This window comes from Phascolarctos cinereus, unplaced genomic scaffold (genome assembly GCF_003287225.1).
Source record: "Phascolarctos cinereus isolate Bilbo 61053 unplaced genomic scaffold, phaCin_HiC Scaffold_8;HRSCAF=390, whole genome shotgun sequence".
Classification (NCBI taxonomy): Eukaryota; Metazoa; Chordata; class Mammalia; order Diprotodontia; family Phascolarctidae; genus Phascolarctos; species Phascolarctos cinereus.
Window position 1 is genome coordinate 684,988 of NW_027556291.1, and position 14,003 is coordinate 698,990.

Below are 14,003 nucleotides of genomic sequence, written 5' to 3' on the forward strand. Positions count from 1 at the left end.
TGGCGGCGGCGCATGGGGCGGGTCCCCGAGCGGACGCGGCCAATGAGGCTCTTTGGTCCTCGGAAGCGGAAATGACGAAGCCTGCGGAAGGAAACGGCGGCCCGGGCCGTTGCCGAGGGGACGGACCCGGGCAGGTGCCAACATGGCAGCGGCGGGCGCAGGCGGAGGGGACGCGGCGGCAGGGGCAGCGGCTGGAGCCGTCGGGCCGCCGGGGGGGCACCACCAGCCTGGGCTACCCAGCGCAAGTAAGGGAGGGGGGGGAGCGGCGCGTCCGCGAGTGTGTGCGGGGCGCGTGCCCGCCACTGTGGTCATGGGTGTGTCTGGAGGGGGGAACCCGGCCAGCCGGCCGCACGCGTGTCCGGCTGCGGGGGCCTCTTCCTCGGGTTCGGAGCGCCCCAAGTCGGCCGGCCCCTTCTCCTTTGGCACCCATGGGTGTCCAGGGCGGCCTTCTGACGAGAGAATGGGGGCGCACCAGCCCAGCGAGGAGGGCGAGGGGAGGCTCTGATGCGGGCTCCCCCGCAGGTCACCACCGGTGGTTGAAACAGGCATCGCTGGCAGTGCTGGTGGTACAGAACGCGTCACTGATCCTGAGCATCCGCTACGCTCGGACCCTGCCCGGGGACCGCTTCTTTGCCACCACTGCCGTGGTCATGGCCGAGGTGCTGAAGGGAGCTGCCTGTCTCCTGCTGCTATTCGCACAGAAGAGGGGTACGGAGCTGGAGAAATCGATCACACGGGGGGGGCCGAGGGGGGGGGCGGCGAGGGGACCCGGGACCCAGAGCTCTAATGGGTTTAGGAGGCAACCTTTCTTCTCGTCCTCCCGGCGCAGGGAACGTGAAACATTTTGTGCTCTTCCTTCATGAAGCTGTCCTGGTCCAGTATGTGGACACATTGAAGCTGGCAGTGCCCTCCCTCATCTATACCCTCCAAAACAATCTGCAGTATGTGGCCATCTCCAATCTGCCAGCTGCCACCTTCCAGGTCAGTTAAGGGGTGGAGGGAGAAAGGGAGCAGGGAAAGGAAGAAGAAAAGGAGGAAGCTGGGCCAGGTGTGGCTAGGCTAGGTTAGGCTAGGCTAGGCCAGGCCAAGCTAGGCTAGGCTAGGCTAGGCATGGGGGAAAGAGATAGGGTGGACCTACTTTTTCCTCCATGGGGGATCCTTGTCCCTCAGACCCCTGCCTTCTACCTCCACTTCCACAGGTCACATACCAGCTGAAAATCCTTACCACAGCCCTGTTCTCAGTCCTCATGCTCCGCCGGAGCCTGTCCCGCCTGCAGTGGGCCTCCTTGCTCCTGCTCTTCCTGGGTGTGGCCCTCGTCCAGGTCCAGCAGGCAGGTGGTAGCAATGGGTCACCACGCCCAGGGGGCCAGAACCCTGGCGTGGGGCTGGCAGCTGTGGTGGCTTCATGCCTGTCATCAGGCTTTGCTGGCGTTTACTTTGAGAAGATCTTGAAGGGTAGTTCAGGGTCGGTGTGGCTGAGGAACGTACAGCTGGGCCTCTTTGGGACTTTGCTGGGCCTGGCAGGGCTGTGGTGGGCAGAGGGTGGGGCCGTAGCCAGTCGAGGCTTCTTTTTCGGCTACACGCCAGCTGTGTGGGGGGTGGTGCTGAACCAGGCCTTCGGTGGCCTGCTCGTGGCCGTAGTGGTCAAATACGCGGACAACATCCTCAAAGGCTTCGCCACCTCCCTCTCCATTGTCGTTTCCACAGCAGCCTCCGTCCGCCTGTTTGGCTTCCAGGTGGATCCACTCTTTGCACTTGGGGCTGGCCTGGTCATCGGGGCCGTCTACCTCTACAGCCTGCCCCGAACTGCTGCCGTGGTCACTCCTCCCCCTCTGAACACAGCACCGCTGGCCAGTGGCCGCCATGCGGACCCTGAGGAGGAGCCCTTCCTGCCCAAGTCAGTACTGGGGAAGTGACATCTGGGAGCAGAGCTGGAGTTTGGGGAAACACCAGGGAGTCCAGATCTCCCAGCCCCTTCCCTTCAGTTCTCCGCTGCCCTGCCCCCCCCCACACACACACAGCGTGTGCCTATCTCCCTCCCTGCCTCCCTTGCCCTAAGGTCTCGTGGGGCACTCTGACTCAGCATAGAGGCTGTTTTTAAAAGATGTTTAAAAGATAGTTGGGGTAAAGTCACGCTGCTCACTTTTCGTCCCTTTCCTGTTATTTTGACACGTCTCACTCATTTTTCCAGATCACGGGCCCCTCCCTAGGGGCCTTACCCAGTTTTCTAAGGTCAGTTTCCCATTTCCATTTTTCAGCATTCGATGCCCTCGCTTTGACCCACTTCCGTCAGGGTCTGTACCATGCGAGAGGGGCATCAGGACATGCTTTCCAGCACACATTTTCTCTTATTCAATATCTTTATCTCCTGCAATTCCATGGAACTGCTTCTACCCTTCTTTTCCCATCATAGAAAGCCTTTCTCCTGTATCTCTATGCCAGTCTCATCTCAGGCTCCAGCCAGCCCTGGCAAGTCAGGGAAACAGCTCCCCCTTTCCCTTTTCCCAGCATTTGATGCCTCACAGCAAAGGAAGAATGGTTTAAGCCTTCCACCTCCTTCCATCCAGGGCCAGCTTCTAGGGAGGGGCAGGAATTGGATCTGTCTGGCTCCCCACCGCCCCTCTAATCCTCAAAGGGGAACGGATCCAGGAGGAGCGTCCCACTGGCTACCCTATGGTGTTGGGGATGGGTGGTGGAATAAGACTGAGCAGGGGGATTGGGCCAGATGGGCAGTGAGCATTGGATTACGGGGAGACATTCAGTCAGAACATAAACTGGAGAAGTCAGGGTGAGGGGGAGTCTGAAAGACAAGAAAAGGAAAAGAATCAAGTCTGAATCTGAGACCAAAGAAGATTATTGGTTTGGGAAGGGGGCGGGTAGAATGAGATGAAGCTTCAGATTGTATGAAGACATACAATCCTGGCTCAGAAAGAGATCTCATTCCCCACCCCCCTCTCCCACTTTGATTAACCCTTTAACCTACCCTTTCCCCAAAGGCTCCTACTACACAGAGGACTTGAGAGTTGCTGCTGTGGCCAGGCTTTTTGGGGAGTGCAGTTAGGGGGGGAGGGTGGTGGTGGTGATGATGGTTATCAGCCCTAATTTTTGTAAGACAGGAAAATGACCAATTTCTTCATTGGCCGGGGTCAAGTGTACAAATGCCAAAATAAAGAAATTCTATTTATGTAGTTGATGTGCAACTTACTAAATAGGGGGAGATGGGACCTTGCTGTATTTAACCCAATTAACACTGGGGTTTATCTACAGAAAAGGCAGTGGGACCTCTTTTAATTTCCCCGACCCTCCAACCCAAGGAGGTTCATGGCAACGTCTGAAAGAAAGCCACCTGGGCTCTCTCTCTCTTTCCCCTGCAGGCTGCTGGCCAAGGAGAAGGGGTCGTAGCCACCCCCTTGTCTGATTGGGGGACCGAAGATTCCCAGCACCTCCCATGTCTGCTCTGAGGATCCCCTGGTCCTGTGGCTTCCCTGTGGAACTGGAGGCAGCTTCTTCAGTATTAAGGCGTTAAACATTCTCTTCCCTCCCCCCACCCCTCTGCTTTGCCAAGTTTGGGCTGATGGGGATTCAGGGTCTTCTCCTCTAACTCCCCAGGGTTAACACTACTGACCTCTGATCCTCCCCTGTTCATTGGCTGAGACTTATACAAAGTATTGATTGAGCCAAGTTCTGTAGGGAATATTTCCTCTGAAAATAAATTTGTAACAGCTTCTTCCTCTGTGCCCCCCCTCCCCCAAGGAGTTCCAATGACAAAACTTGAAAGGAAAACACTTTATTATGAACACAAAGGTTGGAGAGGGTGGGCTCAGTCTCAGTCTTGCTGTTTGGCCCGGGAGGCCTCAGCATTGGCTCGAAGCACTGCCCCTGGGGAGGGGTATGGCCGTTGCTGGAATAGAGGCCCAGCTGCTGTTGTGTCGGCCCCTGTCTTTGCCTCATTCCGCTTGGGGAGACCTGTAGACCATGTACCTCTGGAGATGAAAGGAATCAATAGGGTGGAAATTGGTAGCAAAAGAGAGAACCAGTCTTGTTCTCCCACCTCCGTCCCATGATCCATTTGATGGGAGACTATGCCAGCACACAGAAGGCCTGAGACTCCAAACCTGGGACCCTGCTGGGCCTCCAAAGGTACTCACCGAGGGGCATCGGAATAGGCACTGGGGTCCATAGGGTCCAATTCTTCATCCTTCCGGCTGGCTATGGAGAGAGTAAAGATGCTAGCACCCACTTTGATATCACCATTTGTGACATGTTACTGATGGAAAGGGCCCTTGAGGGACCACCTAGTCCAACCCCCTCATTTCGAACAGGGGGAAACCAAGGCCCAAAAAAGAGAGAGCCACTCCTGCAAAATTCTGCCACGCCTCAATAGCATGACATTCCACATTCTAATTTGCTCTCCCAGTTCCCTTCTCTGACTGTTCCGCAGGGTGGGCATGGGCGTGTTCATGTTCTAGAACCTGCTAAATGAAACGCGGATGTCCTCGGCTGTCTCAAATGAATTTCCCTTGTTCTGTTTAGGACAGTGAACCAAGTGTTAAGTTTTTACCATATGCTTTTAAGGAGCTTCCACTCTGTTCATAGATAGAAGTTGTGAAACTCAGCAACTTGAGAGGCTGGCGGTAGTCTCTTCCTATCTCTGAATATAGCAGCTCCTGCTGGTGGTTTCAGTCATCTCTGTGCAGATGACTCCCAAATCTACAAACCCAGAATCACTCCCTGAGCCTTAGGCCTGCACCTCCAATTGCTTGCAGGACATTCCCACCTCAAAATGGCCAAGAGGGAACCTCCTCAGACCTGGCCTGTCAACGGCAGCCTTCTAAGTACAGGAGGCAGCCTCCTCTACCTTCTTTCACACATGCAGTCAGCTTCCCAGTCTCTGCCCTATTTCCTACTTAGCACAACCACCCTACTTCAGATTGCCTCTCGACTAGTCTATTGTAATAGATTCCTAATTGACAGCCTGGTTTCCCAGACTCCTCCCTCTAATCCTTTTTTCATTAAAATAATTTTCCTAAGGTTCATGTTTAACCATGTCATTTTCCTTTCTCAGAAATCTTCTGGGCTCTTATTAGCTCTAGAATGAACCCAATTCCTCAGCCTGGCCTTAAAGGTCCTCCACTATGTGCCTCATAGAACCCCACATTCTTTTTTGTAGACTATGTTCCTTAAATTGTGGTTCCATTCCTTCGCAGAGGCTATTTTCCCTGAGCCTGGAATGCCCTCCCCTGCTTACTCCTGCCTCTCGGCCTGCTTCTGTGGCTTGGCTCCTGTGCTATCTTCTCTGTGAAATTATTGTCCGGCAGCAGGTGTTAAAACGCTCCCTCGACCTTTCTCTGGTAATTGTCTCTGTGTCCTATCATCACAGTGTCATCACAAGCAACTTTCCACGTCCAAAGCCTGGCACAACAAGCCCAGTAAACGCCAGCTTAATCTAAGAAAGCCAGGTGGCACAAGAACAGGGCTGAGTGAATACATACCAAGCCCTAGTGTTGGGGACCTGGGGAGGGTTCTGTCCACTGGCTGCACTCACACTGCCACCTACCTTTCTTGCCTTTGGGGTAGGGGGCCAACTCTTCCCTTCGGTGGTAACGTCGTTCCTTCATCTCCTCCCTTTCCAGCTTTTCATAGCCACGGTCCAGTTTATCTTCTGGCTCTAAGGCATAGAAGCCAGGTAAAGCAGAGAATCAGAAACAAGAAGGGGAAGGGGAAAGGGAGGGGCTTCTCCAAAAGAGCAAACATTCTCTCCATGACTTGACTTTACAGAATGACCAAACACTGGGCCCAGGGAGGGGCAAGGCACTTACCCAAGTTGCTTCTGAGTTTCTTGGCTGCCTTGGTGATGACAGAGCTGGGATCATGGGGGTTCAGCCAGGACACAAGGTCTGTCTCCACATTCCAATAGTAAGGAAGACCACTGAGAGATTGGACAAGAGAGCCTTGAAGGTGAGGCCTGGGGATCCGGGGGCACACTCCCCAAAGGCCCTTGCAAGGGCCCCCCACCCAACTGCCCGGGAAGCAAGCCCCTACGGACGCTGCCTCTGTCTCGCGGTAGGCAGGGCTCACCAGACTGGGTCGAACACCTTGTACCAGTTGGGCGGCAGGCCCTCGATCCTGGTGCCCTCGTAGTCCACGGGGTCATCGTCATAGTCCTCGGCGATAATCTCTTCCTCTGGCTCTGCAGGGAGCCGGTTGGAGGTCAGGGCGGGGGCTGCCGGTGCCCTCTGCCCCCCAACCCCTCCCCGCCGCGGGCCGCCGCCTCACCGGGCTCCATGTGTTTAAGGATGCCGCGCTTGGCCAGACGGGATTGCAGGGCCACGGGGAGCGGCATGGCGAGACCTTTCGACCGGCGTTCGCTCGTTCGTTCGTTCGTTCGGGGCGATCCCGAGGGGGGGCGGAATTCGGAGGAATAGGGCTGGCGCAGAGTGGCAGGCGCTTCTTGTCAACGTTCTAAGAGGAAAGCCACCGGGCCCGGCCGCCGCGGTGACGTCACTTCCCTCTGGCGGGCTTTTCCCCACCCCCACCCCGGCTTACGGGGCTGCCAGCAGCGGACCTTCCAGATCTGGCCCAGCCAGCCCCTCGCCCTACCAGTTGTGCGCATGTGCGCGCGCTTGTCAGCCAATGACCAGCAGCGGTTAACCCCCCCCTTTTTTTTTCTCTTCAATTCTGGGAGGTTTCTTCATCCCCCTCCCCGTAGGACTCGGCCTTCCTTTGGCGCTCTCATCACGTGTCACTTACGACTGGCAGGCAGCCTGTGAGAGCGCGCGCAAAACACTTCTTTCTTCTCTAGTTCCGAGGTCGACCTATGAGTGAATACAAAGAGGAATATTGGGGAGGGGCCAAGGGAAGAAACAGCCAATAAACGCGCGTAACAGTTTCCCCGGCAATCTTTCGGTACACAGGGGAGGTGGTAGATTGCGCAAGCGTCCGGCGACTGCAGCGTCCCTTCTCTAGGTCCTGGGGGTGGAGTTCAGAAAGAGGCGGGAAGGGGGGGAGGAGTCGTAGAGAGGGGCGGCTTGAGAGGCTTCAAGGTGGGACGGTCGCCTTTGGAGTGGGTATCCCGGATCCTGACCGAAGCTCTTGAGCTAAGGAGTTATGGAGGAGTACGCACGTGAGCCCTGGTACGGGGTAGGGTTAGGGCGAAGGGGAGACGGGGACCGACGCTTGAACCCCTGAGAGAGGGAATTTGGCCTACCATCGCCCCACCCCCCCGCCACCCACACACTTGGTCTCTGCCAGGCTTGGTCCTAGCTCGCTGTAGACTTTTCCATTACAGGTGGGTAGGGGGAGGTATCGTGGCTGCCCCGCGTCTGGATGCTAGGTCTCTCCTGCTCCCCCACGACTGCGATGGATGATTCTACTGGGGGGGGGAAGGGGGACAGGAGTGACGGCTAGGTAGCTGCCAGCCCTCCTGCCGGCCTGTCTGCCCTCTGACAGCTTCTGGTCATCAGGCCGGACCGGGCTGACCCCGAGGGCGGGGCAGCAGGGGGTGGGGGGGTGGGAGGGTGTCCCTCCTTGCCCTGCCCCCGCGCCCCCTCCCCACTGCTGGAGATGCTCCCAGGTGCCTACAGGGTTGGGAGCGAGGGGAGAGGGGGACCCTTCCAGCATACCTCTGAGCAGTCTCAACCCCCCCCCCCCCGCACCTGCCTCTGCAGCCCCTGGAGGATTGTGGACGACTGCGGTGGAGCCTTCACCATGGGAGTCATCGGAGGAGGCGTTTTCCAGGCTATCAAGGGCTTCCGAAATGCCCCAGTAGTGAGTCCCCTAGACTTGGGTTTCCCCCTTTCCTGTGAAGTGCCTGTGAGTTGGGAGGGAAGGCCAGCAAACAACGTCAAAGGGCCCGTCTACCATGACATCCTGTCTGTCCTTTCTTCTGTCTGCCAAAACAGAAGGGGAGCTTGATGGGGCCTGCTCAGCCTTGCCCTTGCTCGCTTGCCTGCCCTCCATTTCTCTCCTCTCCTTGGTCCTCCCCAGGGCATCAGGCACCGCTTCCGGGGGAGTGTCAGTGCAGTGAGAATCCGGGCCCCTCAGATTGGAGGTAAGGAATCTGGAGGGGAGGCAGCAGCTAGCTGCTGGCAGAACAGGCTGGACATGCCCAAAGTGGGAGGCACATGGCTGCTGCTTGGGGAGAGGTGGCCTTGGCCAGGCAGATCCTCAGTTACCAGGTCAGGCTTGGGGCTTCCGAGTGGCAGCCCCGCCATGGCCTTACCGCCTGGACTCCTTTTCCAGGTAGCTTTGCTGTCTGGGGTGGCCTGTTTTCTACCATTGATTGTGGGCTCGTCCGACTCCGAGGGAAGGAGGACCCGTGGAATTCCATCACTAGTGGGGCCCTCACGGGTGCTGTGCTGGCAGCTCGCAGTGAGTGACTTGTGAACCGACCTCTCTATCCCTACCCCCAGCCCTTCGTTATCCCTTTACCCCATTACTGTGGGAAGCAGGGCAGGAGGTTCCCTGAAGGCCCTGCGGGCATCAGGCCACTTACATCTCACCTTTCTGTTGCCCAGGTGGACCTCTGGCCATGGTTGGATCAGCCATGATGGGAGGGATCCTGCTGGCCCTGATCGAAGGTGTGGGCATCCTCCTCACCCGCTACACAGCTCAGCAGTTCCGGAACAGTGAGTCACTCTCTTGAGACATGCTTGAGGGGGCCTCATGCCACCCCCTTCATTCTCCTTCCTCTATTTGCTTGGGTTCCTCTGCCATTGTCTTTTATCTAACCACCTTCCTGAAGTCTCTCTTCTGTTTCTCCTGGGTCCACTCTTTCTTGTTCTTTTTTCACTCCCTCCTACCCGCCTCTGTCTCCCTCGTTTCTCTTCCTTTGGTCCTACCCATCTTCACCTTCTTTTGTCCTTGTCCTCCATTTTCTGTCTCCTGGATTTCTCTTCACTCTTTCCCTTTTCCTAGGCCTTATCTCTACCATTCTCCCCTCTTTTCTCTTGTCTCTTTTTCCAGCACCCCCCTTCATAGAAGATCCTGGACAGCTGCCCCCCAAGGAAGGTTCTGCCCCGCCCCCCAGTTACCCAGGCTACGGACAGTACCAGTGAAGCCACCAGGCCGTGGGGGGCGGGAGAGGGAGAACATGGGGAGAACAGGGGGACACTTGAATCCTTGAGTGTTGGGGGCAATGAACTGGACTCCGACTCTTTTTCACTACCTCTCTGAGCTGGTGCTTCAGGGCAGGGGAGCCCTCAATGTCCCCTCCTGGCTTTGCTCCAGAGAGTGGGGCTGGCTAGGCAGGGGTTCACATCATCTCAGGGAGTGTGAATGCCATTCCTAGAGATGAGGGTTGGATTGGAGGGCCAGATTGACTATTCAGTGCTGCCACAGAGGGGGCCCCTTCTACTTTCCCAAGAAATGAATTCATTGAGACCAAGTCATTGTTGGCTCCCAGCTCATATATAGCCCCCCCCCGCCGCCTCCAATTCCACAGACCCCTACCCCCACAAAGAAAAAAAAAATCTGGTCTTTTCTCCTTTCCAATTTTTCTTCATCATATTTCTCCCTCTTTATTTAAAGCTGGTTCTGAAACCTATGTGTGTCTTTTTTTCTGTCACTGCGGCCTAAAGATAGAGTCACATCTTGTTGGTGAATCCCTTTGGGGGGGAAAGGGAGGGAAGCCATTACTGGACTCTTGGAAGATAAGGATGCCTTGGACAGTCCCTGCTTGGAGCTGGCAGCCTTAGTACCACGCCACCTACTTCCTGTGCCAGAGTCAGGAGAAAATGCCATTTAAGTGATTTTGGATTAGGGTTATTGTCCCATGAGCTGAGAGTTTCCCTCTTGAGCCAAAGTGGAGTGAACTCTCTCTGAGCCCCCTTGGGGTGAACTCTCTCCGAACAATGGCTCCCACCCTACTATGGCCTCTGGAAACTTAAGCTCACAGAACTCTGTCACCCGGACTTCAGTAGCCCTTTGGGGGTGCAGAAAGTAATCGTTTGAGAGGGCTGATGACACCGATGAGGCTACATACGGAATTTAAGAGCTTGAGGCAAAAGTAGCTTTGGAGCAAGCAAGAAGGCCTGGGTTCCAATCCGCCACGGCTTAATACCTTTGTAACCTGGAGTTGATTCTTTTCCTCACTGGCTTTATTTACTTTCCTCCTGCCAAACAAGGTTGGTAGACTTCCTCATCTCTAATGTTCCCGCCAGCTCTGTGATCCTGTCTCTTACCCTTTCTGGTCCATGGTTTTTATTGTTTCTTAAACACCAGTAGCACCCATAAGCCATTAGCTAAATTGAGCCCAAGAGCAGAGAATTTCATCAGAGAACGGTGACGACATACCAGAGCTTAGGAGACAGCTGTTCTGGGCTGGGCTTGACTTAGGCCAGTTCCCTGATAGTTTGGGTTTGACACTAAAAAAAAAGCCATCTAGGTGGACAGTTAACAGAGGGCGAACTGACTTGGTGGAGCTGAGTGAAGCTTCCTTGCCTGTTTTACACATTGTGACCCTCCTCAGGGTTGCTTTGTATTTGAGGAATGAGGAAATATGATGGCAACCGGCTCAGCTTTTGGACCCCTTGGCTAACCAGGGCTAGAGGAATGTCTTCGTACCTTTTGAGGGAAAAGTTTTTTGGCAAAGATACTGAAGTGGTTTGCCATTTTCTTTCCCTCAAGCATGGGGGGAGGGGCTGGGATGTTACTCCTGCCCCCTCCCCTCATGGGGGTGAGGTCCTTAAGGTCTTCCAGATGAACGGTGTTCAACTCAAATAGAAGTGGGGTCACTTAGCACACTTAGAAAACCACATGTTAACATCTGTGTTGGATTTTGATGGATTTGTTGCACGTTGCCCCGTGACATTTCAATCCGATTTGGGCCCGACTTGTGAGTGGATTGCAGGCCACCTGTTTAACGCCTCTGTCGGAGGGGACCTTCTAGCACCTTAAATGATTTGGGGGCAGCCCTGGCCTCAGATATTCCAGAAGCCTGACCCAGGCAGCACCTGAAAGAGGAACAAATCGGAGAGAGTCGCAGGGAGGGTTGAGGCCTGGGTTTTAGACTCGTGGGTTAGGTGGTGGCAGTTCAGAGTGGGTCTGTCTCCGTGTCAGCAGGGTGACCCTGAGCAGCAGCACAGAGGACGGTTCCAGACTGCTGCCCCCTTCGTTTTCCTTGGTGGGTCTGGGGAGGTGCACTACCAAATCTTTGCCTAATGAGAGGCCTTCCATAGGGGCTGCTCAGATGCTTTCACCTCCTCCCTGTTGCCGCCCCTTGGTCTCCTCCAGGACTTGCTGGTAGTAATGGGGAAGGGCCAGGCAGTTTTACAAGACGGTAAACAGTGAGCTTCCACAGGCCAGCCTTTGGCCATTCCATTTTCCAGGGCTCCCTTTTCTCCAACTGGCCTCCTAGGAGCTGGCATCTCTGCCTCCTCCTCTTCCTCTTCATCCAGCACCGTTGAAGCCCAGATTTGTACCTGCTTTGCCAGAGTCTATTGCCACCCCCTGTGCCAGGGCAGAAGGACTTGAGCTCTTGTGGCCTTTAATGGGCCTGAGCGCTGTCATGCTGCCACCCGCCATGGCCTGAGTCGGCCCTGCTAGGCACAATGCCTCAGTAGGAGTGCTTCAGGGCCTGAGCCTGTCCCACTATGCTGGAGCAAGGACACTATTTGTATTTCTGTGCACCAAGTCTGTGCAGGTATTTAAAAAACGTCCCAAAAGCCATTGTGCAGTTCAGGTAGCTATATGTGGATGGCCGAGAGAGAAGGGTGAATAAGGAAGTATGTGCTGAGCACCGTGCTAAGTCCTAGGGAGTACTGGGGTGGAGAAGTCTGGGAGGGAGTTAAGCCGGAGCTGAAGTGGTCTTGTTTGGATGGTGGGAGTCCCTCCTCAAATGGGATCCCAGCTTGGGTGGCAGCCTAGGACAAGAGGCATCTCAAGGAGGGCAAGCCTGAAGGTGACGAGGCTAAGGCTATGGAGCAGAAGGTAAAGAATGTTCATGACGTAGTGGACAATTTAGAAAAGGTGGAGATGATGCCAAAATCAAAAAAGGATTAGGGTTAGACGTGCAGCAAACCCAAGATACAGTACAAGTGATTGACCTCAATACAGGACATGGTGCAGCCAGCCCAAAGCCAGAAGATCGTGCAAGCAAGCATGCAAGCAGATTAGCTAGAGGATGCCTTGGCATGCCAGTGCCTTGTTCCAGGCAGCTAAGAAGAGGCCCTTCACAGGTCAAAGGAGAACAATGAATCGCACTCGACCTTGATTGTAAGAAATGAAAAACAAAGCAGAGGCATGGATTTTATAAGACTGAGTACAAGTCCAAAGAGACGCAGCAATTCAAAGCCAACTTGAGCCTCCCCACCCCCTTTCTCACCACTTTCCTCCATTCTGGCATCAAGGAGAGAGTGCCTCCACCCCCATGGGCTTGGGGACTGGGATTACACTCAATTACCCAAAGGGTCTGTGACACCAAAAACCTACAGTAGGCACAGTGGACAGGGAGACTTTGGGCCTTTCTGTTCAGAATTGTGCATTTTTGAGATGGGTCAGCAGTCCCAGTCCAGGGTGTGCTGGCATCCTTTGCATCTACATTTCTGACATTTTCTCCATCATTTTTCTTAAGTCTAGACAATCAACAAAATAGTCAAGCCTAGATGTGTTTTTCCTGCTCAGTCCTGTCCCATTTGGGGTTTTCTTGGCAAAGATGCTGGCGTGGTTTGCCCTTTCCTTCTCCAGCTCATTGTACAGATGAGGAAACTGAGGCCAACAGGGGGAAGTGACTTGGCCAGGGCCACACAGCTAGCAAGTGTCTGAGGCCAGATTGGAACTCAGGAAGGTGAGTCTTCCTGATTCTAGGCCCAGCACTCTAGCCACTGCAGCGCCACCTAGCTGCCCCAAATGCCCTGATTTGTAGTATTTGCTGATTTCTGAGGAGTAAATGAATAATCACACTGAGCATTTAATGATGGGGTACTCAGTCTGAGCTGGCTCCAGCACACTCATAGCCTTAACCCAGTTTCTTCATTGATGGACGTACACGGTCCCCATGGAAGGGCAAAATGAGAGACTTCCCAACCAGGAAATGGAGCCTATGGGGCTGCGGAAGGGCCCCAGGGCAGAAGGTGGTGGTGGTGGTTAGGCTAGGAGAGAGGGGAGATGGGAAAAGGTAAAAAGGAGCAAAGGAGCTTCCAAGTGCTTTGCTGTCCAGTGCCCCATATGATTCTTAACAATAAGAATCCCTGGCATGCTTTTGTGGGGGGTCTTAACCTTTTTTTTTTTAAATTAAATTGTATTTTCAAACAAACAGCCTTCTCTCCCTCCTAATTTCCTTTCCCTACCTCCCATCAAGAAAGCAAGAATTTCTTACCAGCCAGGCCTAAAAACAGTATGGCTCAGTTCATGCTTGGAGTCCTTCAGTTTGGGCAGGAGACAGCAGCAGGCATTATCTGAGTCCTCTGGAATCCTAGTTGCTCATTCTATTGATCACAGTTCCCCAACTTTTTTAAAAAGCGGCTTTAATAGGCCACGGTCTGCCTTCTCATCCTCCCATTTCAACTCTCCTGGCCTGAGAACACAGATAAGCCAAACCAACTATGTGTCCAAAAAAGATTTGTCTCAGTGTGTATTTGGTGTCCTTCCCTTCTGGGAGCAGGTTTCATCCTGAGTCCTCTAGAACCATGGCTGGTCATTACGCTGAGAAGAGTTCAGCACAATCATATTCCATCACAATTTGAGGTGTATGGGATGTTCAGGAGAACAAGCCCCTGTGCTGGGCAGGCTGCTGAGCCCTTTTCTGGGATGCTCATCCACATTTAGTGTCTACCCATCCCAACTCTCAGCTGTGACTCCAAGAAGCTGGAGCACATGCAGTATCCACACCCTGGTAAAACCATTTTGGCAAGAAGGGCTAAACCAGTTTGAGTGAAGGTAACTGATAAGTGGTGACTTAGGGAGCAGGGGGAGAGATGTGAAGACTTTCCCTGGTAGAATGAGTGGATGCGAACAATTTGCCAGCAGTCCATGAAGGCAGCTAAAGCAGGTGCTGTGGAACGCTT

The 14,003-nt window shown here is 54.4% G+C and overlaps 3 protein-coding genes across 3 annotated transcripts; 2 read left to right on the plus strand and 1 right to left on the minus strand.

Moving 5' to 3' along the window:
• The first annotated feature begins 56 nt into the window (after positions 1–56).
• SLC35A2 (solute carrier family 35 member A2) lies at positions 57–3,727 on the plus strand. The gene is given in 6 exon segments (XM_020976467.2): positions 57–95; positions 98–245; positions 523–708; positions 830–981; positions 1,200–1,897; positions 3,375–3,727. Coding segments are annotated over 6 exon segments (1,236 nt in total). The 5' UTR covers positions 57–71; the 3' UTR covers positions 3,403–3,727.
• A 44-nt stretch (positions 3,728–3,771) lies between these two features.
• PQBP1 (polyglutamine binding protein 1) lies at positions 3,772–6,908 on the minus strand. The gene is made up of 6 exons (XM_020976468.2): positions 6,277–6,908; positions 6,079–6,190; positions 5,820–5,929; positions 5,558–5,668; positions 4,149–4,209; positions 3,772–3,983 (listed from the first exon to the last, which is right to left on the minus strand). Exons 1-6 carry the CDS (start codon positions 6,341–6,343, stop codon positions 3,827–3,829), a joined length of 618 nt encoding a protein of 205 aa, XP_020832127.1. The 5' UTR covers positions 6,344–6,908; the 3' UTR covers positions 3,772–3,826.
• Positions 6,909–7,005: 97 nt separating this feature from the next.
• Positions 7,006–9,544, plus strand: TIMM17B (translocase of inner mitochondrial membrane 17B). Its single transcript, XM_020976469.2, has 6 exons — positions 7,006–7,133; positions 7,668–7,767; positions 7,987–8,050; positions 8,242–8,370; positions 8,517–8,627; positions 8,965–9,544. The coding sequence occupies exons 1-6, from the start codon at positions 7,108–7,110 to the stop codon at positions 9,054–9,056; spliced, it is 522 nt and encodes a 173-aa protein (XP_020832128.1). The 5' UTR covers positions 7,006–7,107; the 3' UTR covers positions 9,057–9,544.
• The last annotated feature ends 4,459 nt before the right edge of the window (positions 9,545–14,003 follow it).